At 41.6% G+C, this 22878-nt stretch overlaps 1 protein-coding gene and 1 pseudogene across 3 annotated transcripts; both read right to left on the bottom strand.

Annotated features, from left to right (window-relative positions):
• Nucleotides 1-1096: 1096 nt before the first annotated feature.
• On the bottom strand, nucleotides 1097-5131 carry LOC103721165 (phytosulfokine receptor 1-like). Of its 2 annotated transcripts, XM_088717908.2 has the most exons (2): nucleotides 4639-4994; nucleotides 1097-4544 (listed from the first exon to the last, which is right to left on the bottom strand). In XM_088717908.2, exon 2 carries the CDS (start codon nucleotides 4185-4187, stop codon nucleotides 1533-1535), a length of 2655 nt encoding a protein of 884 aa, XP_088574034.1. In that variant the 5' UTR covers nucleotides 4188-4544; nucleotides 4639-4994; the 3' UTR covers nucleotides 1097-1532. The 2 variants fall into 2 exon arrangements, with proteins under 2 accessions (XP_088574034.1, XP_008809466.3); XM_008811244.6 differs by having other exon boundaries at nucleotides 1097-5131.
• Nucleotides 5132-18890: 13759 nt separating this feature from the next.
• Nucleotides 18891-22544, bottom strand: LOC103721168 (phytosulfokine receptor 1 pseudogene; annotated as a pseudogene). Its single transcript, XR_016399802.1, has one exon. The product of XR_016399802.1 is annotated as a phytosulfokine receptor 1 pseudogene (transcript).
• Between the last annotated feature and the right edge of the window lie 334 nt (nucleotides 22545-22878).

The raw sequence follows: 22878 nt of genomic DNA on the forward strand, positions 1-22878 counted from the left end.
TGGAGATTCCTCTCTCCCCCTTCTTATATAGGTAACAATTTTATTAATAATCAAAACAATGTCTTTTCCCCCAACGAGGAAACTAAGATTACGGTACGTTCCTTCTATGATTCTATCAATCCATCTCCAGCGAAATATTTTTGTTTTTCATTAGCACAATGACCTACATAGCTGAAACTGCAAACATGCTCATGAGAAGGAACACTTTAAATTCGTTTCTGTTTTAGATTATTATATAGTCTGACCTTAGGAGATGGGTGTATCAAAAGCAGAAAACTTCATGCTATTCTAATTACTAGTATGAAACCATTTTTTCAACTTTCTCTGACCCTGATTGGAGATCGTAGAATGCAGAGGTTAAGTAATTATACCAATTATAGTTGGTCCTCAACATTTGACATACTTGGTCTTTGATCATTCTAAATGGCAGTGGCTCTCAACCTATAGAAACTTGGATTATTGTTCTACCTCACTCTTATGTATCACACCAAGTGAATGCCATTTGCAGAAATCTTCTCAAAGAAATATCGAGTTCGGGCTTCTTTCACTCCTTTTAAAACAAATGGATGTGCTCATGTGTTGGCAAACTTTGCAATCAAATATGTTTCTAATTCTACTTGCTCTTCTTCTCATCCAACTTTTATCTCTCTTAAATTAATTGTACAGAAGAATCATATAAATTGCACAATCTGTACAAGGGAGTTATAGTTGAAGGAATTGGCCTTAAGAGATTTTTAAAGTTCGAGGAGTGGATGCATTTACTAGATATTCTAAGATCTTCCACCCTCGGCTATTTAGGATTAAAGAAAACTTATGAAACTAGGGTAGTTTTAGGTTTTTTTTTTCCTAGTGGTAAGTATGGACGTAGGGTAGCTGAAAGTGACCCTGAAATAATTTGGAAATCTGAGTTTGGATAAGAATCTGACAGTGACAAAGGCAGATACATCTAAGAGCTACACAAAAGAAATAATCAAATTGAAAATGGTTCCTTAATCTCTTCAAAACTAGCAAAACAAACAATTTTGAATCATGAATGAACTATTCAAAAATCATGAAGAGTAAAGTTTTTTATTTGCACCAGACATCAGAGGATCAATGAGAACTAAGAAGTGTGCCAACAACATGTTGTCACCATTGTTACCATTGTTTTTGAAAGGTAATCCAAGTGTACCAAAAAAAAAAAGGTAATCCAAGAAGGACCCCTCTGATAACTCTTACAACAGAGATAAAATGTACAACTTATCTTTTACAACAGAAGTGTGAAACTAAGTCTTATTCATGAAAAAAGTGCAACTTACATCTTAGTATGTGTATGTTGTAACCTTTGATGACCTCACCTCCTCTCTATGTATAGTAGGAATTGCCAGAGAAGAAAATGCTAATTGATGATATGCAAATGTTATGTACAAGTGATCTCTATGTTTTGGGGAAGATTGGAAACTGGCACAACTCTCCCATACTGAAGCTAGAGTGCAAATGGGGAAACGAACCAGAAACACTAAATTTTGCCATAACAGAGAGGTAAGACCTCCTCATTTTGTCATACAGCCATCCAGACCAATGTTCTCTAGCCATGCAACTAGTTGATGGGACAATGGCCTCAATTTTGGAGAGTCATTTAGGCAAAGACATGCAATCTCAAGCATCTGCTTCATCTGGCTATCATGCTCTTTATCATATATGAAGGGGTCAAACACCTCATTTTCCCTCTTCTCCTTTCTCATCTGAAGCACCCAGGAAATTAAATCCCTGCCACCCTTTGGTCTACACATATCCACTGGTCTCTTACCAGTAAGGAGCTCCAAAAGAACAACACCAAAGCTATAGATGTCACCCTTGAAAGTAGCAGCAGAGGATTGACCATATTCAGGAGGGATGTAGCCCAAAGTCCCAACCAGGTCTGTTGTTACATGGGTGTCGCACGGCAGAATAAGCCTTGCAAGCCCGAAATCAGCCAAATGAGCTTCAAAGTTCTCATCAAGGAGTATATTACTTGATTTGATGTCACGGTGCAGTATATGGGGCTGACATGACTGGTGCAAGTATGCCAATCCCCTTGCTGATCCTTGAGCTATCTGAAGCCTTTTCTCCCAATCTAGCATGGATCCCCCATCCTGCCTTTCATGAAGCCAGTAGTCCAAGCTCCCATGCTCCATGTATGAATAGATTAAGAGTCTATCACTTCCAATCCTGCAGTATCCTTGAAGCAGAACAAGATTTCTGTGCTGAGCTCTAGAGAGAGCTTGTACCTCGGCTTGGAATTCCTTCTCCATCTGGCCATAATCACCAGAAAGCCGCTTGATAGCAACCTTGCTCCCATCCGGTAAAACTGCTTTAAAAACTAGACCAAAGCCCCCACACCCAACGATATTAGCTTGGTCAAAGTTGTCGGTAGATTTCAAGATATCACGGATGCTCAGCTCCTTGTTGTCCTTGTTCTGAAACAGAAGAACCAATGTAGATGCTGCTGATTCCAAGTTTCCATTGGCATCTGCTACCACTTTTACAGTATCTTCCTGCCTTCTGGAATTGGAATGAGTTCTTGACACAAATAAATAGATAATAGCAAGAAGAAAAGCTGTTCCCAGCCCAATTCCGACAGCCATTCCGATGATCACACCTTTATTCTTTTGTCCCTGGCTCACCGTCTGTATGGGAGCTTTGGAATCGCAGGAAGGTAAACGAGGACCACAGAGACCCGGATTCCCATCGAAGGCAGTACTTGAGAAGGTCGAGAACTGGCCTCCAGTTGGGATTGACCCGACCAAATTGTTGTATGCCACACTGAAACTTGATAGAAAATTAAGCCTGGTAAGTGATAAAGGAATGCCTCCTGTGAGATTGTTGTGTGACATATCCAGAGTCTCCAAGCTTGACATGCCTGATAACTCGTCTGGTATTGTCCCGGAGAGCCTGTTCTTGCTTAGGTCCAATACGTGGAGCTGCTTAAGGTCCCCAAATCCAGGCAAGATTGGTCCAACAAGCATGTTATTACTCAGAATCAAGGATGGAGGGAAGCTGCTGACCTGATTATACTGCAATCCCTTCCCAGACATATTCTTTTTAATAAAGAATGGAAAGTCCTCCATCGTGGTCCCCTGCTGTAAATTGTTCGGAGAAATAAGGCCTTTCATCTGAGCGAAACTACTTGGGATTTCTCCAGTGAATGAATTGTTAGAGAGATCCAAGTAAAATAGATGGTCATAATATCCTATCCACAAAGGGATGGTCCCATCCAGGCGATTCCATGACAAATCCAAAACCTTCAATTTTCTGCAGTTAAGCAACCACAGAGGTATTGACCCCAAAAGATCACAGTTTGCGATGACAAGAACCTCTATATTCTGAAAACCTTGAATCCCATCCATTGGCATCCTCTCACCATCAAAGAAATTTTTAGTGAGGACAAGACTATTAAGGCTTGGGCAATCCTGTAGAATTTCCAATGCCAAGGACAAATTGGAGATGCTGTTATTAGATAGTGAGAGATGCGACAGTGAACTGAGGTTCTTGAAGCTGATGGGAATTTCACCAGTAAGACTATTCCTAGCAAGATTCAAGGTCTTCAATTCCACACACTGAGATATATTATAAGGAATAGGACCAGTGAGCGAATTCGTAGCAAGATCGATAAAGCTCAGGTGAGTCATAGCTGTGCAATTGAGAGTTATATGACCACTCAGAGAATTGTTCCTTAAATTAAGCACTCTAAGACTGGGCAAGTTAGCCAAGGAAGCAGGTAAAGAGCCATGGAAACTGTTAGATTGAGCACAAAAATACTCGAGCATAAGGCTACCAAAAACATTCGGGATGTTCCCTGAGAACAGATTAAAGGAAAGATCCAACTGAGCAAGGTTAGAGAGATTACTGAATCTTGTGCTCATCCGACCGAACAGGCGGTTCTCCTGAAGGTATAAGCTCTTCAAAGATGACAGCTTGAACAAATCTTCAGGCAAATTCCCAGTAATATCATTCATATAAAGAGAGAGCTCAACAAGAGAATTGCAATTACCAAAACCCACGGGGAAGCCGCCGGTGAAGGCATTCATCGAAAACTGAAGGATTTGAATTCGGGTGGAGGAATTACAGATGCCCGGGTTGATTAGACCCACAAACCCATTGAAACTGATATCGAACTCTTCAAGATTCGTCGACCCGGAGAGAATCGGGTGGCTGCCGTTGAACATATTGTAAGAAATGTTGAAAACCCGAATCGAAGGAAGGTAAACATCCAGTGGGATGGGCCCGGATAGATCATTCGAGCTGAGATCAAGGTGCTCCAGCCGGGGGTGATGGAGCAGCTGCAAGGGAACAAGGCCTTCAAGAGAATTATAAGAGAGATTGAGCCATCTCAGCTGATCCAAACCAGTCAAAGAATCAGATAAGGAGCCCTTCAAGCTCTTGTTCTGGAGATCCAACCCGATCACCCGTCTTTCCGAACCCGTCGGCCGGTCACACAAGACGCCGGCCCAGGTGCAGCAGTCGATGGGAGAAGAATCAAAGCTCCAGCCTTGGATCCCTCCATCGAGGGCACTCGAGAAGCCCTGCAAAGCATGCAAATCGCCAGAATTGCAGGTCTGGTTCTGGGAATTGGTAGGTATGAAAAAGAAGAAGAGGAAGAAATACAACAACAAGCACCACGTGTGCATGAAGAGAAACCACTTCGGGTCCCCCCTGTCTCCCATTTCAAATGATCCCAAGAACCAGAGAAGACGCAGAACGGTGTAAAGGAGGCTCCTTTCCGGCGTTATAAGCTATGGCTGGCGAAACCCATTCGGAATTCCGGACAGATTCTTGCTCTGCGAGTGCTGAACTTTGGGATTCTACAACCAAAACAAGAGAACAGAGCTCTACAAGAAAAACATAGGAGTGGAAGAAGAGGAGGAGGAGGAAAAAGAGTGAACTTTTCTCTGTGGAGGCAGTGAGAAGAAGAGCTGAGAAGGGGAAGAAAAAGAGAGGTTTGGTATGGTTCTGGCTCGCGTGTGTTCCATTTCAACTCTTTTCTTGGTCTCTGAATTATTTTTATAATAATTTGGTCAAATTTAATATCCATATCTTGTTGGATTTCCACTTGTTTTAGTTTTTTCAATTAATGAAGGTAGTTTGCGGGTGGGGAGAGCCCTGGAAGAACGACGTCAGGGGGAGAAGGAGGGAGGGAGGGAGAGATAACCGGGAGTAGGCGGTGGGCGGGCGGCGATGGTGTGCGGGGCTTCTGTCGGGGAGCAGAAGTCAACGGTCAAAAGAAGACGACACGTGCATCGCCGCTTTGGGCAGCGCCGGTTTTCGGGGATCGGATGGCGACCACTGCATGTTCTGTTGTTCCTTCGGACCGTCTGGATTAAAATGTTAGGCTACAAAGGACAAGAATACGATACAATTTTCTTTGTGGTTATTGGAGAAAAGTTTGGTGAAATATTTGTGAGTGGGGAACAAGGGAAGGAAGGTTTCATGTGATCATAGCGTGGTGGTTGAAGGGATTTGGGGGATCGTGATGCCACGGCTGCCTTGACTTTTGGCAAAATAGGACAATTTACATGTCGTCTTCCTAATTTTAGGAGCTTCTGTTTGTGTTCCAAGTTTTGTACGGGATCAGTTCAATGCGGCTTCTGGTTTGCATCGACAAGGGGGATGTGAGAAAGTCCACTCGTTGGATCTGGTGTTCGGCGTGCGATACCAAAAGTAGGTACCGGGTGAATGGTGACTGCTATCCTGAATTTTTGTTTTGTTTATCTTTATTTGAATATTTTTCTCCTTCTCTTCCCTCCTAAAAATGTTAAATTTATTTGTCTCTTCATCAACCACGCTTTGCTTCAGTATATTTAAGCTAGGAAGGTCTGAAGACACGTTGAGATTCGGCCGGATTCATGAAACCACTTGGGTTCCTTCTGCATGCGATTCGTCGATGGGCTGGTGCCCCCGACACGATTTTTTTCTACATATCAGATCTGGCTAGTCAGAAATGCATGAAGTATGTCCGGAGGCAGATTGTGGAGTATGTCTGGAGGCAGATTGTGGAGTCCATCTATCATGTGCTAGTTGAGTGCCCGCGTGCTAGTCAGATTTGGAGGTGTGCGGGGCTCCCCTATGATCCGGGGCAGAGGTGGTCATCCATTGACGAGTTTCTGCACTTTCTAGAGGTCCCGGGGTCAGGGTCTGAAGCGGAGGATCAAGGGAGGGACTCGTGTTACCTACTTGGTCTACCACTTCTGGTTGGATAGGAATGCACGAGTCTTTGAGGGTTGTAGTTCACTTACCGGGTTGGCCAGGGACATCTAGGGTACCTTTTATGCTCTTGCAGCGTACAGATATGTTTTCGTATCCTGGGTGCCCCCACCTCCTGATTTTCTGAAGGTGAATTTCGATAGCAGTATGACCGCTGATGGGAGAGGCAAATGTGTAGGCTTCGTCATTAGAGATCATGACTCCAGACTAGTGATGACAGGGGGCCAGCGGATCTTCGATTTGTCGGTAGTGTGTGCTGAGCTTCGAGCCGCCTGGGAAGGCATATCCTATGCCAGACGAATACTTGGTGTGGACCAGATCATCCTCGAGGGCGACTCGACCACTGTGATTGATTGGATCAGGGGTTGGGGACGTGTAGGTGAGGGCAGGCCGCTGCTTCTGGACATTCGCAGACTCTTGCAGGAGTGTGGCACCCATCAGACTACACACGTCTACAGGGAAGCGAATTGTGCAGGTGATTGGGTCACTTCCTATGCGGCTTACCATTCTGAAGGCTTTGTTTTGGAGGGAGCGCGACACAGTGCCGGAGTCTCTTTCTGCTTTGTTATTTTTGAATTTTGTTGGCCGTATCCACACCCGTAGGGTATGAGCCGCCGTTGTACAAAATAAAAAAATGCATGAACCTTTGCGAAAGTAGCCCTTCACCGAGATTCATTGCAGAACATGCCCAAGTACAGGCGGCAGAGATTACTTATGTAGACCCGTCGTATAGACTTTTGACAGCTTGGGGCACTTGGGGCTCTTCTTTTGCTCGTGTAACGCCTCATACGATGTTTTTCACCTGAAAGCCCTCACCTTTGAGTTTTCTCAAGATTAATTTCGATGGATGCGTGCTAGATACAGGTAGAAGGAGAGGTGTTAGATTAATCATCAGAGGCTTGGACTCTAGGGTAGTGGCTGCTGAAGGCTGTCAGATCTTCGATACCTTAGTTCCGAAGGCCGAATTGAGGGCGACATGGGCTGGCCTGGGCCATGATCAGCGCGTGTTGCGGGCCAGTGTAATTATGTTTGAGGCCGATTCGACTACGGTGACTGGTTAGATTCAAGGTAGCACTGGCAGCGCAGGAGGGTGCCACCCCCTGCTTCGAGACATCTCGGCTATAATTAGTAGAGATGTGGCCTTCTAGGCTAAGCACGTATTCAAAGAGGCTAATGGGGTCGTGGACTGGGTGGCCTCGTATGTGGCTAATCACTCCGGAGGTGCCTTGTGGGACAGAGAGAAGGAGTTGTCTTGGTTGCTCCGAAACTTGTTGTTTTCTGACTTTATTGGATATATCCATACTACAACTATATGAACCATCCGCTATAGTGAAAAAAAAAAAAATCTATACGTCTAGCCGATATTTTCAAAAACAAAATCATATACTATACATTATCTACTTTGGGCATGTTGATACAACTTTGTACTACGCTACTTATACCAAATGTCACTATTAGAGGCACCAAATAAAATTTGCTGGAGTAATGCTTTGCATAACTCTTAGCATACCCTGAATGAGCACCAAACCAAGTTTTTGCACATTATACACTAATAAGTTGATCCTCGGTGACTTGCAAAACATCGGAGTAGGGTACCCTAGGAGGTGTATAAAGCATTTGCCAATTTGTTTGTCACTAGTTTCAATGGAACTAGTAAGGAATGAAAAAGGAAGGGCTCAGTGAGGCTATGAGCTAATTTAGATATAGGCAAGTAACTAATATACAGAACCCTAATTTAATGGAATTTATCAATAAAATTGGCAAAAGGTGATCCAATCTAAAACTTGACCCGTCTTTATACTTTCCTAATGAATAACTTACCTCTAATTGTGTTATTAAAAGATTTCATCTAGCTTTTTATGGATTGGTATGGGCTATGAGAGTAGGCATCCTCTGGAAATAGCTTTAATAGGCTAACCATAAACTGGGACACAACCATATTGAGCTCAAAATTTCTTGCAAGTAGATGCAGTTTCATACCATCAGGGACATGCCTTTGTTAATTTTATAGATATCTAATCATTGATCAAATTTCAATTTATACAAGTATTGAGTTATGTTGGTTGTTTTGCAATGTAAATTGATGTTAGATTCAAATTTAGTAAGGCTCGAATTTTAGCATAGAGATGCAATCAACTTGAGCAAGATTGCCTTGGAAGTTAACATTGAAACATAATTCTACTGAGCTTGGGTTAACGCTGTTCATATTTCTACATTATACTATTAAATGAGATAGGAATATGTTAGTTTAAATTTCATCTACCAAATTTTGTGTTAGTTTCTCTTTTCACAAATATCTATGAAAAAAATCATTAAGAAGTTAGTTCACATGTGCATCTATTTTTCTTTATTTCTCATCAACATGATTTCTACTAAGCATCCAAACCAAGAGCACTCTATTTTTTTTTAAAAAAAAAATCTCTATACATCTCATATTCACATCCCCAACCGAATGAACTATTTTTAAAATTAAAAACAAATAAAAATATTAGTATATTTTATCTCTCTAATTTTTAAATTTTTTCAACTCTTTTTTTTATTTTATAACATGCATTGCATATCTCTATTTCTGGCATCCAATATTATAATATCAGCGATAAAATTAGGCCTACAATTGGGTTGGATCAACATAACCAGGTTAGGCTTGACCTAACTCAAGTTTTCAAATTAGGAGTGGGTCATGGTCTAGAAAAACGACCCATCTAATAAATCTAGCCAAACTAGAATCATTTTTTCGACTAACTTGGTCTTCCGCATGCTGCTCCATTAACCAACATTAAAATTGACCAAATATTAGATACCAAACACCCAGATTAACCTTTCTCTATTTGGCTCAACCCAAAATTCCATGGCTTTTAAATCGATGCAGTGGGAAGAGAAAAAAAGAGGTGATTTGATCAATGAGATTATACTTCGAAGATTAATATACAAATAGAAAAAAAATTGAAATAAGAAATTTTTCACTTGGTGAAAGAAATTCTCTCAAAAATTTCTTTCATACCCTACCCTAATTTGAGTATTAAACCCGATGTGAAATCATACTCGAAATAGGACTCGACAATAAGAAAATATAGTAAAATTATTTAATTACAAATATAAAAATATGACTAGAATTTGATATTGTTCCCAATGAAAAATTAATGAGAAAATCTACCAAAAATCTCTAAATACCGTTTACTTACTCACATGATGAAAACAAATCAAATTTTTGCATACTATAGTTTTCACCCACGAATCTACTGTCCCTTTAGATACTTAGTATGGTCTCATTGGTCATAATAGTATTTGTTGGCTACACCTTATGCTGCATTAGAAACCTTTGAACTGCCTATTGTTGGTTCTATTACCATACTTTGGTAAGTAAGTTGGATACTACAGTTATTTTTTTTTGTAAGGTCATGACTGAATTATATATATCTTTATGGAGAATATCAATGCTAGCATTCTGTATTAACGTCCTTTTGGAGTTTTCTCCGCTTATTACATCGCTAATAGCTAAACGCAGAATGCATATCCTACATAAAATTGAAGCTAAACCCAATTCAACTTGGACCTAATTAGGTGCATTTGATCTTGGATCCGAGTCACACTTGCCTGGACCCGACGTGAATGATCCCATGGGCCCTGAGATTTTTTGCATGGCCAACCTAAACTAAGTTGCCTGGTCAACAATTTCGGTCTAAATATAAAATCAAAGCTGAAAAACAGTGGGATCTAGTTTTAGGTTATGCTTTCCTTGGTCTAGAACTAACCCAATTGTAAGGTTAAATTAACAAAATAATCCTTAGTGGACCGATATTCTCGACACCATAAGGGTAAAGAAGTCAGAATCCCTCAAGATGTTCTACCCCGTTTGAGTTCGGCAAATCACATCTTTAACACCAAAAATGTTCTAAGCAATTTCTAAGTCCGCATTGGACTGAAGCTACACTTGATTCAACTTGCATCTAAATGCATTTGATTGTATATGGGTCATGCCAAGCTTGACCTCACTTGAATGATCCAATGATTGATCCCCAAATCTTTGACGTGTACAATTTGACCGAATTCCATTAGTCAATAGTTTAGATCTCAGTCCAAAATCATAGTCCAAGAAGAGTTGCATCAGACTTGGGTCATGCTTGCGCTGGTCCATCCTTACCCAGCTGCAATCTTAGAATTAGGGCAATCCTAAATATACTGGCTATTGTCACACCCTAGCGTAAAAAAATCCCTCATCATGTTCTACCCCGTTTGAGTTCTTCTCTAGATCACTTCTTGAAGCAAAAAGCATTCGAAGCAATTGCCAAGAGTAAGAAGTTCTAGAAATTAAATTCTTCGTGCAAATGTTGGCTACAAGGCTGCATCATCTCCAGTAACATACTATCAAACCCCCTGTAATTTTGGGGTCGAGTTCAGATTATCTGCAGTGCAACTTTTGCAACATACAGTCCAGTTCAATTGTAGATAGCCACCATATCATTCATCTCGAAGATAGGTACGGCTCTCATTTATTCCTAGAATACAATGAGTACGATACATGATCCATTGCGGTAATGAAAAAAATTGCTCGGTGGTAGCCATACACTGTAACATAGGATCCTGCGGTGCAAAAATCACCCCGTAGAGAATCTTGGTTCAAAAAAAATCCAGGCATAGCTGTTTAAATATGGGTTGTTGGCTGTGAACATCAGAATTTTAGCTTCAAGAGGAAGACCCGTGAGAGGTTTTCTATTGCTTCAAGCAAAGGAAGCGCATCCTACGACTTTTAGGACATTGAGCTCTGGTCAAAAAAGTCCCACTTGTAGATATTGAATTGTAGTTATCGCGAGATGCTTTGCTTGCAAGTTGGCACAGATCACGGTTTTCAAAAGAGGAAGAAGGTAATGCACGCATGCAATCAAAGGAAGGAAAAAAATAAAAAGTAAATTGCAAAACCTCACCTAAAGTTTAGGTTTATTAAACTTAAATCCTATAATTTGTAAAATTTACACTTACATCCTGTTCAGTGAACCCAATTACTTATATGGAAAGTCAAAATTACTCTGGGATAGAAAGGAGGATACATATGTTTTCTTATATTTTTGGATGATTGCTATATCATTTAAGCTTGTTTTGGTTATTTTTGAAAATTTTCTAATATGGTATTTAGCTCCCATTTAAGGTTAACCGTTGGCTAATTAAATTTCTATTAAATGATAGGTTAAAGTGTCGGATAAAAATAAATCTCGAGGTAAGCGTAGGTTTTTCATACTATTAGATGTAAGTATAAGTTACCCCTAAATTCTGAAAATTTTTGTAATTTATTCAAAAATAAAAGCTCTCTTTCCATGGAGGCGACAATCCTAGCCACGTTCATTTATTTCTTATAAATATTATGCTATCCATGTAAAATGCTAGATTGCCGTGAGTTCTCAGGGTCACTTCTATACTTTTTTTTTTTCCCTTGCGTCCCGTGAGTTAGATGGAGGTCCACCTACAATTACTTTGTGCACTTTTTGTGGCCATTTGGTGTGGCCAATTTAAAGCATGGTAGGAACGTAATGTATTGGGTCAGGGTTGGATGGACTTTGGCTGAGGTGGTAACCAAAAAATACAACTAATGGACTTTAAAAAAGCCACCTCCATGACTCCAAAATACTACAATTAATGCATCTTGGCCCAAGCCATAGGTGCTTCTTGGTGCACCTGCATCCGATATTACTTAAAAAGCCACTGACGCGTGGTCTTCATGAACGACTCAAATCCCCTCGACTCATATTGGTAGGATATATATGAGTGGATGAGAGAGTGATGGGCACCAGCATCACTCCACTTTCCACTCTCAGAAGAGCTAATGGTGGAGATTATTTAAACATATATACTCCTTTTACTTTAGGTGCATGCTGAGCTTGGCCCCTTCAACACCCATTATAACACCACCATTACCCTGCTTGCATTTCCCATGCTCCAAACGGCAGAGGGTTTATACTTGTGACTATGTTAACTAAAAGCTTGTTTGAAAAATCTAGCAGGATTAGGCTGAATTTTCTATTAGATTCATGGAGAAGACACCATACCTTTCCGGCCCAAATCTTATGAGAGAGAAAAAGATCTCCATGAGTCTTTTTTTTTTTTTTAATAGCTGCAGACCAACGAACTTACAGATTAGATTTAGGCTAAAACTAGGATAAAATTTTAGAAGAATACAGACTATGTAGGGTAACAAGTTCTATTTCTACAGAAAATTCAGCCTAATCCTCCACGAACCCTAGCTGATATTGTTGAAATCACCACTTTGTTTTTAATGGACGAGCCCAATATGTGAAATTTTTTAATAATGAGGTTAAAGAGTGCGGAGACAGAGTTCGAACTCAGGACCTCTGCTCTGATACCATGTTGAAATCATCACTTTTCCTAAAAGCTTAAGCTTATAGGATGAGGTAGATTTATTTATATATTTTATATTTTCCTACAGATATGGCATTGCAATATGGCTTGTAATGGGACCAAGGAAGAGAGAGGATCCAAACTCTAGCAAAAGGAAGTCTTCCAGGCCATCAAAATCCGGACACGAACGAAGAAGCATCAGAAAAACCCAGAACCGGCCCCTGCGAACTGTTATCCCATGCCTCAAGCCTGCGGTATTTTAGAGCTGACGTCTTCTTTCCACCCAGCAAAGGAGCACTCACGGGGTGGCAAAAGGAGTAAGATGGTCTGCTAATAAACAATGGAGGTCTAAGTGATCATTAGTGCTAACAAGTGGGTAGAGGGATAGTTAAGCACGACTCTGAGGAATTTCTCATTTAGATATCAATTGGTATAATAGTCTATCGTGTGATACGTGGGGGGACGACGCTGGCTGCCGAAAGAAGTTGCAAGAAGCACCACCATGAAGAGGTCTGAGGATATGATTAACAAACTCTAGTTGGGCTCCCACGCATCCAATCTTGCCTACCATGGGATACATTAGTGATTATTGGTGACTGGCAAGTAATGGAGATGCTTTTGCTTATCATTATATACTCCTAGTGGAGAAGATTTGAAGTGAAGAAGTGGTCCAGAAAGATGCCAACCAAGCTAATCAACTTATTTTCAGAAAGGTGGTGCCATCTACTTTCCATGAGCACAGTCAAAAGCTGTTCCAATGGTGGTGCCATGCCAAAGCTGATTTGGCTATTGGAGTGCCTTTTCTTTATCTTCTAAGTGGATGTTGTCGCATTTTGAGAGGGATTGGGTAGGTCTGGACTTGACTTCAGAAGTCTATTGGTTGTGGTGATGCTTATTTTTGACGAGATCCTCATCGGTGGAACATATTGGATGATGATCCATGATAGTATCGGTGAGTATTATGAGTTGTCTCAGGTAGTGAAGATAATGGAATATTAGTCACACATACATGTCTACCCATGTCATCAACTTAATTATGATACGTAATATTAGTCATAGGTCCAATAACCCTTCGTTTTTAAATCTGCTTGTGATCAGAGAAGAGCACACAAGTTGTGAGACAACTTATAAGGCATCCATTAGGGTCGGCAGAACCTTTCCAAACTAAGCGGTTTCGGCCGTTTCGAGCCGTTCCGATAGCTCATCAACACAATTCCGGCAACGAAAATGAAAACCATTATCGGAGGCAGAGAAGGAGAAGAAAAGAGATGAAAAGAGAGACCGAGCGGGGAAGAGAGGGAAAGAAAGAGGGAGGAAGGTTGGCGGAGGCCGACAGAGGGCCGATATAGGGGCAGTAGTGGAATGGAGTGGTCGCATCCCTGTTTCGTTCGAAACAAAGGTCCGACCGCTAAAATTTTTTGCATTTTTTAAGTGAAGTAGGCAAATGGCTTGCTGACTTCACTTAAAAATTAATTTTTTTTAATTTCATGATTTTTACACAAAGTCGGCAAGCCATTCGCCGACTTTATTGGAAAAAATGCAATTTTTTTTATCAATCGGACCCCTTTTTCGAATGAAACAGAGGACAACTGCTCCATGCCGCTTCTGCCCCGCCGTAGGCCTATGCTAACTAGCCTCCCTCCCTCTCTCCGCCTTCTCTCTCTCTCTCTCTCTCTCTCTCTCTCTCTCTCTCTTTCTCTCTCGTTCTCCCTCTCCTTCATCTCTTCTACTGTGTTGGTACGGGCCCGGCACGGTCCGGCACAGGTCTATATCGATTCGTCTCGTTGGGCAATCGGTACAGTGTCTGGTACTAGTTCCGCTGACGCTGGCATCAATCATAATCTTTTTCTCCCTCCCAAAAAACTAACGTGAGGTCAAGAAAAAGTTAATGTCTACTGGTTCTTGAGATACAAGTACTAGGAGTAATGAGCTCTAGGCAACCTTTGCAGTTGGCTAGAAGCATGGAAACCTCTGCAGAAAAAAATCAATCAATTTAAGTATAAAAATCATCTTTTGCTCGATTGATTGCAATGCCATGGCTTGAACTTCAATTACAAGTTCCACTGATCTCATCAACATCCCTTGTGCAGCCACCTTTGTTTTGTGCTTGTTGGATGGGGCTGCCACTTGATATGTCAAAGGGCATGCTCTCACCTCCATCAACCAAAACTCTACCATTACATTTCTCTTCAAGCACTCAAGAGAACATTGCCTTTGAGGACGAGCCATAATTGGGCCAGAGAAGACCTGCTGCAGCTTATAGTTTTGGTAATAAAAAAGGATGGAGTCCGTGAAGCTCGCCATTGAATACCAGATGATGTTAGTTTGCATCTCATATATCAGAAGTTGCCAGTGGTCGAAGCAATCACTAACACTCAAATCAGCATTAGCTGGTTGTATTCTTTCTCATATTTTTTTTTCTTTGCCTCACTCCTCAACTTCTAAGTCATACAATTATATGAAAAAAAACAAGTCAGAAGAAGTCGGGATGTTATTGTTGCCGTGGTGTTTTGAACCATTTGGTGGGAGCGCAATACCAGGACTGTGAGGGACCAGTTTAAAGGCGCGCATCAGATTAGAGCCAGATTGTTTCATTACTAAAATGTTGGATTGATTGTGTAAGTGAGAACAGAAGAGGGTTTAATTGAGTTGTTTTCTTGATGTGGATGCCTGGCTTTGGCGTCCACAACATTGTTTTGTAATTCATGATCTTAATGAATTTGATTGGATTTAGTCCACTCTTTCTCTCAAAAACAATTATATGAAAGAAAAAAGAAAAAGAGTCATTGACACATCAATTGTGTGTCAAATATGGCATGCTCATGGTGTCAAAAGGCTTAGAAAAACTTGAACCATTCTCATGGTTTTACCTACTTATTACCTAACCTTCCCAGAAGTCCAGCAAAACAAAGACCCAGAATTGCGTTGAAGTGTCATAATAGGACCATATGCTTTTCCAGGTTGCGATGATGCTTTTCTGAATTACAAATATTTTGAGGTTTTGCAGCAAAACTACACTGAATTGTTTAGGAAGAAATTTACATGACTAATGCAAAAGTCAAAATAAAAAAGAACTCTACAACAAGACACGACACATGTTATTGCTCCTGGACTGACCCCAATAATTCAGTGCCAAAAAATGAGGTATTATTTGATATTTTTTGTCTCATTATTTGATTTGATGATATTTCATGTTATTTTTTTTAGTATAACGCAACTTACTAATTATTTTATATTTTATATCATTTTAAAATAATAAGATACATCATTTAGGTTAAACCAGAATCATAGAAATACTAAAAATATAAAAAAAAAGCATAAAAAATATCAAAAAAAAATCAAATTAAACCTAAAACCATTGAAAAAGTTTTAAAAAATTGATTGCTAATTAAATCAACTTGAAAAACTCTAAAAAAATAAAAAAAATGGGCGTGCTGGTATGGAACCGGCATGCCCAAGCGTACTGTGTGTTGGTACAGTGCCGAACCGGTACTGTATCGATCCATTCGCCAACCAGTATGTATTTCGATACCGATTCGGCGGACCTTGGATGCTATGTACTGTTGCTCCATGTAAAATTCCAACCTTTCAATTTTAGATCAATAAGACTTATAGACAAAATGAAATCAATGAAGGCAAGGTTGTCCTTCACAATCTGAGGGTTACCTTCCTATTTGTTACATTTGGTGATGTTGTACTTTTCATGGAACAAGCAGGAGCCAGGGAACTCTTTTCGGACATTCGAAAGCTCTTGGAATAAAGATGATCTCAACGTTCTAAATTTGGGCCATAAGATGGATATAGAATTCTTTGGCTTCTGGAAATGGAGCTTGATAATAAGCAAGAATATTTTAACATTCGATTCAATAATGAGGTCTCTGATTGCACTTCTTCTGCTAGGAGCATTATAGCTGCTAATGTTCCAAGATACAGTAATTATGCAAAAAAAGTACAGTGTATTAGGAGAAAGGAAGAGGTTGTGCACGCCTCCAGGAGCCTCATTTCAGCTAGCGACATCCAAGAAGTAGGGAAACAAGGAATGAAAAGCTAGAAATTTTCTACATTAAGCCGAGGATTGGATCAATTCACTTGAATTATGTCCTTCGCCTTCTTCAAAGCCAGAAGGTTTTCTGCCACCTCCTTGGTGATGTTTTCAAAGAAGGAAAAGCCACAGACTTTCCCCCATCAAAGAAATAGCTGGTGAGGAATTGAATGGAGAGGCATAGCAGGGTTTTCAATTGGATGTTCCATTGGAGGCAGCTTCTTCTTTGACCTTGCAAGGGGAAGCTTTTCCATAGCTGCCTTCGTTGCCCCAACAACTTCGACTCTTAAATTTTTCCTAGGTTCCACAATCCAAGATTCCAAGGCCAACGTGGAGGGCACGTGGCACACCAGGACATCCGCATTGTCCTCGTGGAATCCTCGTGGAAACCATTTTCCAATGGTATCCCACGATTTATTAGGGAAGGAGATGGAAGGTCTTTCAATAAGGTCTTTCAATGTAGAACTAGGGTTAGGGATAAGGCTTGTCAGGTCTAGCGAGCTATGAGAGTTGATGCGGTCGTCGTCTTTGTCAGGAAGCAAGGAAAGGCTACTGAGGTTAAAGCAGGTAGGTGGAAGAGGTCATTATCCAAAGCAGGGGCATCAGGTGATACAAGGGAAATAAGAATTGGGTAGCTGATGCTTTGAGCCACCACACTTGTTTGGTTACCACTAAGCATGCGACTGTAGCAAGTTTTGATATTTTCAGAGTTATGTTCACTACCGATCCTAGATTTTTAATGAGGTGCAGGCTCAATAGCACGATGACTTTTAGTTATAGGATAGCTTCTTGTTTAATGAGACTTGCCTATGTGTTTCAAATTGTTTGCTGAGGCATAAAAACCTACAAGAGTTGCATGGAGAGGATCACTTTAGCCGTGACAAGATATATCATCACGTATCTATGCAATATTACTGGCCCAAGGTAAGGAAAGATGTTGAGAGATGTGTCCATGCCACCTATGCCAGTGTTTACAGGGATAGCAATGAATGCAGGAGTATAGATGTCATTGTTAGTACCATGCACTGTGAACCCACATCAACATGGACTTCGTATTGGGGCTCCAAAGGACGGCATGGCTTTGGCTTGATCTTTGTAGTGGTGGATTATTTTTCCAAGATGGTCTAATTTACTGCGTGTAGGAAGAAAATGGATGCATCTCTCATTGTAGTTCTATTCTTTCGAGAGATGATACATCTGCATGGAGTTTCAATTTCAATCACCTCAGTTCAGAGCCCCAAGTTTATGCCACATTTTGGGAGGAGCGCACCTATGGTAGAGACTAAGAACAACTCTTTCATTTAGCGATACCTACTACCCGTATACGGATGCATAGACTAAAATAGTGAATAGGAGTATAGGCAGCATATTGCAAAGTTTGGTTAGTAAGAATCTGAGGTAGTAGGAAAGAGGCTTACCCAAGTAGAGTTTGTATTCAATAGATTCATTATAAGTCGACATTTTAGATTGTATATTGTTGGAACCCAAGATGTGCAATGGATTTAGTGCCAAACCTGCAACCAGGTTGAAATAGCATGTGAGCTAAAGGCATCGTGCAAAAGCTTCAAGATCTACATGCTCGGTTGTGGGAAAATATTGAAGAATTAAATAGGCATTACAAGGAGTATGTGTATGAGCATAGACATAGGATGATATTCAAGGTTGTTGACTATGTGTGGGCTATTATTACTAAGGAACACCTACCAACCAAAGAGTAAGGAAAACTCACACCTCGCAAGGTTAAACGTTGTGTGATTATAGAGAAGATCAGTAATAATACCTATCACCTGAAGTTACTAAGATATATTTGCACCCATGATGTTTTTAATGTCAAGCACCTCGGGGTGCCGTTCCTACGGGTGCACATGGTAACTAGGTCGGATTGGATCATAAGTGATCTCGACTCAACCCGGTTTCTTGTTTAGGTTCTCATGTTGGACCCAGACCCAACCCGATAGAAGATCAGGTAGGGTTGGCTCTGGTCTACTGCTAAAATTTCTGACCCAATAGGTTATTCAGGTTGGGTCGAGTCTATGTATAACCCAACCTCAACCAAAAAAATTCGGATCCGGATCGGATCTAGTTTAGGTTCGGATCGGGCCTAGTTCAAAATTGGGTTGGATTTCTATACTTATCATTCCGTGTACTTGATTTCTTTGCAATGAGCGAAAACTACAAAAAGGAAGTCATGCAGAACCATATAAGTGAAAGAGCCTAAGCATCAAGGATTAATGCCTATACAAATTAACCTAATAATGACTGGCTCAACCTTGTTAGCTACAAGAAAATTTTTTTGTTTAGGCATTCAATACTTTGTTTGGTAGGAAAAAATTGCATTTATACTAAATTAGGCTCATTTCCCTCTTCTCCTTTCTCATCTGAAGCACCCAGGAAATTAAATCCCTGTCTCCCTTTGGTCTACACATATCCACTGGTCTCTTACCAGTAAGGAGCTCCAAAAGAACAACACCAAAGCTATAAATGTCACCCTTGAAAGTAGCTGCAGAGGATTGACCATATTCAGGAGGGATGTAGCCCAAAGTCCCAACCAGGTCTGTTGTTACATGGGTGTCGCACGGCAGAATAACCCAGGCAAGCGCGAAATCAGCCGAGTATATTACTTGATTTGATGTCACGGTGCGGTATATGGGGCTGACATGACTGGTGCAAGTATGCCAATCCCCTTGCTGATCCTTGAGCTATCTGAAGCCTTTTCTCCCAATCTAGCATGGATCCCCCATCTTGCTTTTCATGAAGCCAGTAGTCCCAGCTCCCATGCTCCATGTATGAATAGATTAAGAGTCTGATCACTTCCAATCCTGCAGTATCCTTGAAGCAGAACAAGATTTCTGTGCTGAGCTCTAGAGAGAGCTTGTACCACGGCTTGGAATTCCTTCTCCATCTGGCCATAATCACCGGAAAGCTGCTTGATAGCAACCTTCCTCCCATCCGGCAAAACTGCTTTATAAACTAGACCAAAGCCCCCACACCCAGCGATATTAGCTTGGTCAAAGTTGTCGGTAGATTTTATGATATCACGGATGCTCAGCTCCTTCTTGTCCTTGTTCTGAAACAGAAGAACCACTGTAGATGCTGCTGATTTCAAGTTTCCATTCGCATCTGCTACCACTTTTAAAGTATCTTCCTGCCTTCTGGAGCTGGAACGAGTTCTTGACACGAATAAATAGAATAATAGCAAGAAGAAAAGCTGTTCCCGGTCCAATTCCAACAGCCATTCCGATGATCACACCTTTATTCTTTTGTCCTTGGCTCACCGTCTGTATGGGAGCTTCGGAATCGCAGGAAGGTAAACGAGGACCACAGAGACCCGGATTCCCATCGAAGGCAGTACTTGAGAAGGTCGAGAACTGGCCTCCAGTTGGGATTGACCCGACCAAATTGTTGTATGCCACACTGAAACTTGATAGAAAATTAAGCCTGGTAAGTGATAAAGGAATGCCTCCTGTGAGATTGTTGTGTGACATATCCAGTCTCTCCAAGTTTGACATGCCTGATAACTCATCTGGTATTGTCCCGGAGAGCCTGTTCTTGCTTAGGTCCAATACATGGAGCTGCTTAAAGTCCCCAAATCCAGGCAAGATTGGTCCAACAAGCATGTTATTACTCAGAATCAAGGATGGAGGGAAGCTGCTGACCTGATTATACTGCAATCCCTCCCCAGACATACTCTTTTTAATAAAGAATGGAAAGTCCTCCATCGTGGTCCCCTGCTGCAAATTGTTCGGAGAAATAAGGCCTTTCATTTGAGCGAAACTACTTGGGATTTCTCCAGTGAATGAATTGTTAGAGAGATCCAAGTAAAATAGATGGTCATAATAGCCTATCCACAAAGGGATGGTCCCATCCAGGCGATTCCATGACAAATCCAAAACCTTCAATTTTCTGCAGTTAAGCAACCACAGAGGTATTGACCCCAAAAGATCACAGTTTGCGATGACAAGAACCTCTATATTCTGAAAACCTTGAATCCCATCCATTGGCATCCTCTCACCATCAAAGAAATTTTTAGTGAGGACAAGACTATTAAGGCTTGGGCAATCCTGTAGAATTTCCAATGCCAAGGACAAATTGGAGATGCTGTTATTAGATAGTGAGAGATGCGACAGTGAACTGAGGTTCTTGAAGCTGATGGGAATTTCACCAGTAAGACTATTCCCAGCAAGATTCAAGGTCTTCAATTCCACACACTGAGATATATTATAAGGAATAGGACCAGTGAGCGAATTCGTAGCAAGATCGATAAAGCTCAGGTGAGTCATAGCTGTGCAATTGAGAGTTATATGACCACTCAGAGAATTGTTCCTTAAATTAAGCACTCTAAGACTGGGCAAGTTAGCCAAGGAAGCAGGTAAAGAGCCATGGAAACTGTTAGATTGAGCACAAAAATACTCGAGCATAAGGCTACCAAAAACATTCGGGATGTTCCCTGAGAACAGATTAAAGGAAAGATCCAACTGAGCAAGGTTAGAGAGATTACTGAATCTTGTGCTCATCCGACCGAACAGGCGGTTCTCCTGAAGGTATAAGCTCTTCAAAGATGACAGCTTGAACAAATCTTCAGGCAAATTCCCAGTAATATCATTCATATAAAGAGAGAGCTCATCAAGAGAATTGCAAGTACCGAAACCCACGGGGAAGCCGCCGGTGAAGGAGTTCATCGAAAACCGAAGGATTTGAATTCGGGTGGAGGAATTACAGATGCCCGGGTTGATTAGACCCACAAACCCATTGAAACTGATATCGAACTCTTCAAGATTCGTCGACCCGGAGAGAAGCGGGGGGCTGCCGTCGAACATATTGTAAGAAATGTTGAAAACCCGGATCGAAGGAAGGTAAACATCCAGTGGGATGGACCCGGATAGATCATTCGAGCTGAGATCAAGGTGCTCCAGCCGGGGGTGATGGAGCAGCTGCAAGGGAACAAGGCCTTCAAGAGAATTATAAGAGAGATTGAGCCATCTCAGCTGATCCAAACCAGCCAAAGAATCAGATAAGGAGCCCTTCAAGCTCTTGTTCTGGAGATCCAACCCGATCACCCGTCTTTCCGAACCCGTCGGCCGGTCACACAAGACGCCGGCCCAGGTGCAGCAGTCGATGGGAGAAGAATCAAAGCTCCAGCCTTGGATCCCTGCATCGAGGGCATTCGAGAAGCCCTGCAAAGCATGCAAATCGCCAGAATTGCAGGTCTGGTTCTGGGAATTGGTAGGTATGAAAAAGAAGAAGAGGAAGAAATACAACAACAAACACCACGTGTGCATGAAGAGAAACCACTTCGGGTCCCCCCTGTCTCCCATTTCAAATGATCCCAAGAACCAGAGAAGACGCAGAAAGGTGTAAAGGAGGCTCCTTTCCGGCGTTATAAGCTATGGCTGGCGAAACCCATTCGGAATTCCGGAGAGATTCTTGCTCTGCGAGTGCTGAACTTTGGGATTCTACAACCAAAACAAGAGAACAGAGCTCGACAAGAAAAACATAGGAGTGGAAGAAGAGGAGGAGGAGGAAAAAGAGTGAACTTTTCTCTGTGGAGGCAGTGAGAAGAAGAGCTGAGAAGGGGAAGAAAAAGAGAAGTTTGCTGAAATATTTGTGAGTGGGAACAAGGGAAGGAAGGTTTCATGTGACCATAGCGCGGTGGTTGAAGGGATTTGGGGGATCGCGATGCAACGGTTGCCTTGACTTTTGGCAAAATAGGACAATTTACGTGTCGTCTTCCTAATTTTAGGAGCCTCGGTTGCGTTGCAAGTTTTGTACGGGATCAGTTCAATGCCGCTTCTGGTTTGCATCGAGAAGGGGGATGTGAGAAAGTGCGCTCGTTGGATCTGGTGTTCCGCGTGCGATGCCAAAAGTAGGTACCGGGTGAATGGCAACTGCAATCCGGGATTTTTGTTTTGTCTATCCTTGCTTAAATCTTTTTCTCCTCGTCTTTTCTCCTGAAAATGTTAGATCTATATGTCTCTCCATGGACCACGCTTTCAGCATAAGCAAGCGCGAAAGGTCTAAAGAGCCATTGAGATCCCGCCGGATATATGGAACCACCTGGATTTCTTCCTGCACACGGTTCATCGATGGGCCGGTGCCCCCTCCAACATGGCAGGTGGCAGTTGAGGTGACCTATACTGCGTATCAGATCTGTTTGGCCGAAAATGTATAAATCTTTGAAAAGAGTAGCCCTTCACCAAGGTTCGTTGCAAAACGTACCCAAGTACATGTAGCAAGAAATTACTTATGCAGGCCCGTTGTATTGACCT

This window comes from Phoenix dactylifera, chromosome 3, assembly GCF_051530095.1.
Source record: "Phoenix dactylifera cultivar Ajwa chromosome 3, Ajwa_hap1_PhDact_Kaust_v1.1, whole genome shotgun sequence".
NCBI lineage: Eukaryota > Viridiplantae > Streptophyta > Magnoliopsida > Arecales > Arecaceae > Phoenix > Phoenix dactylifera.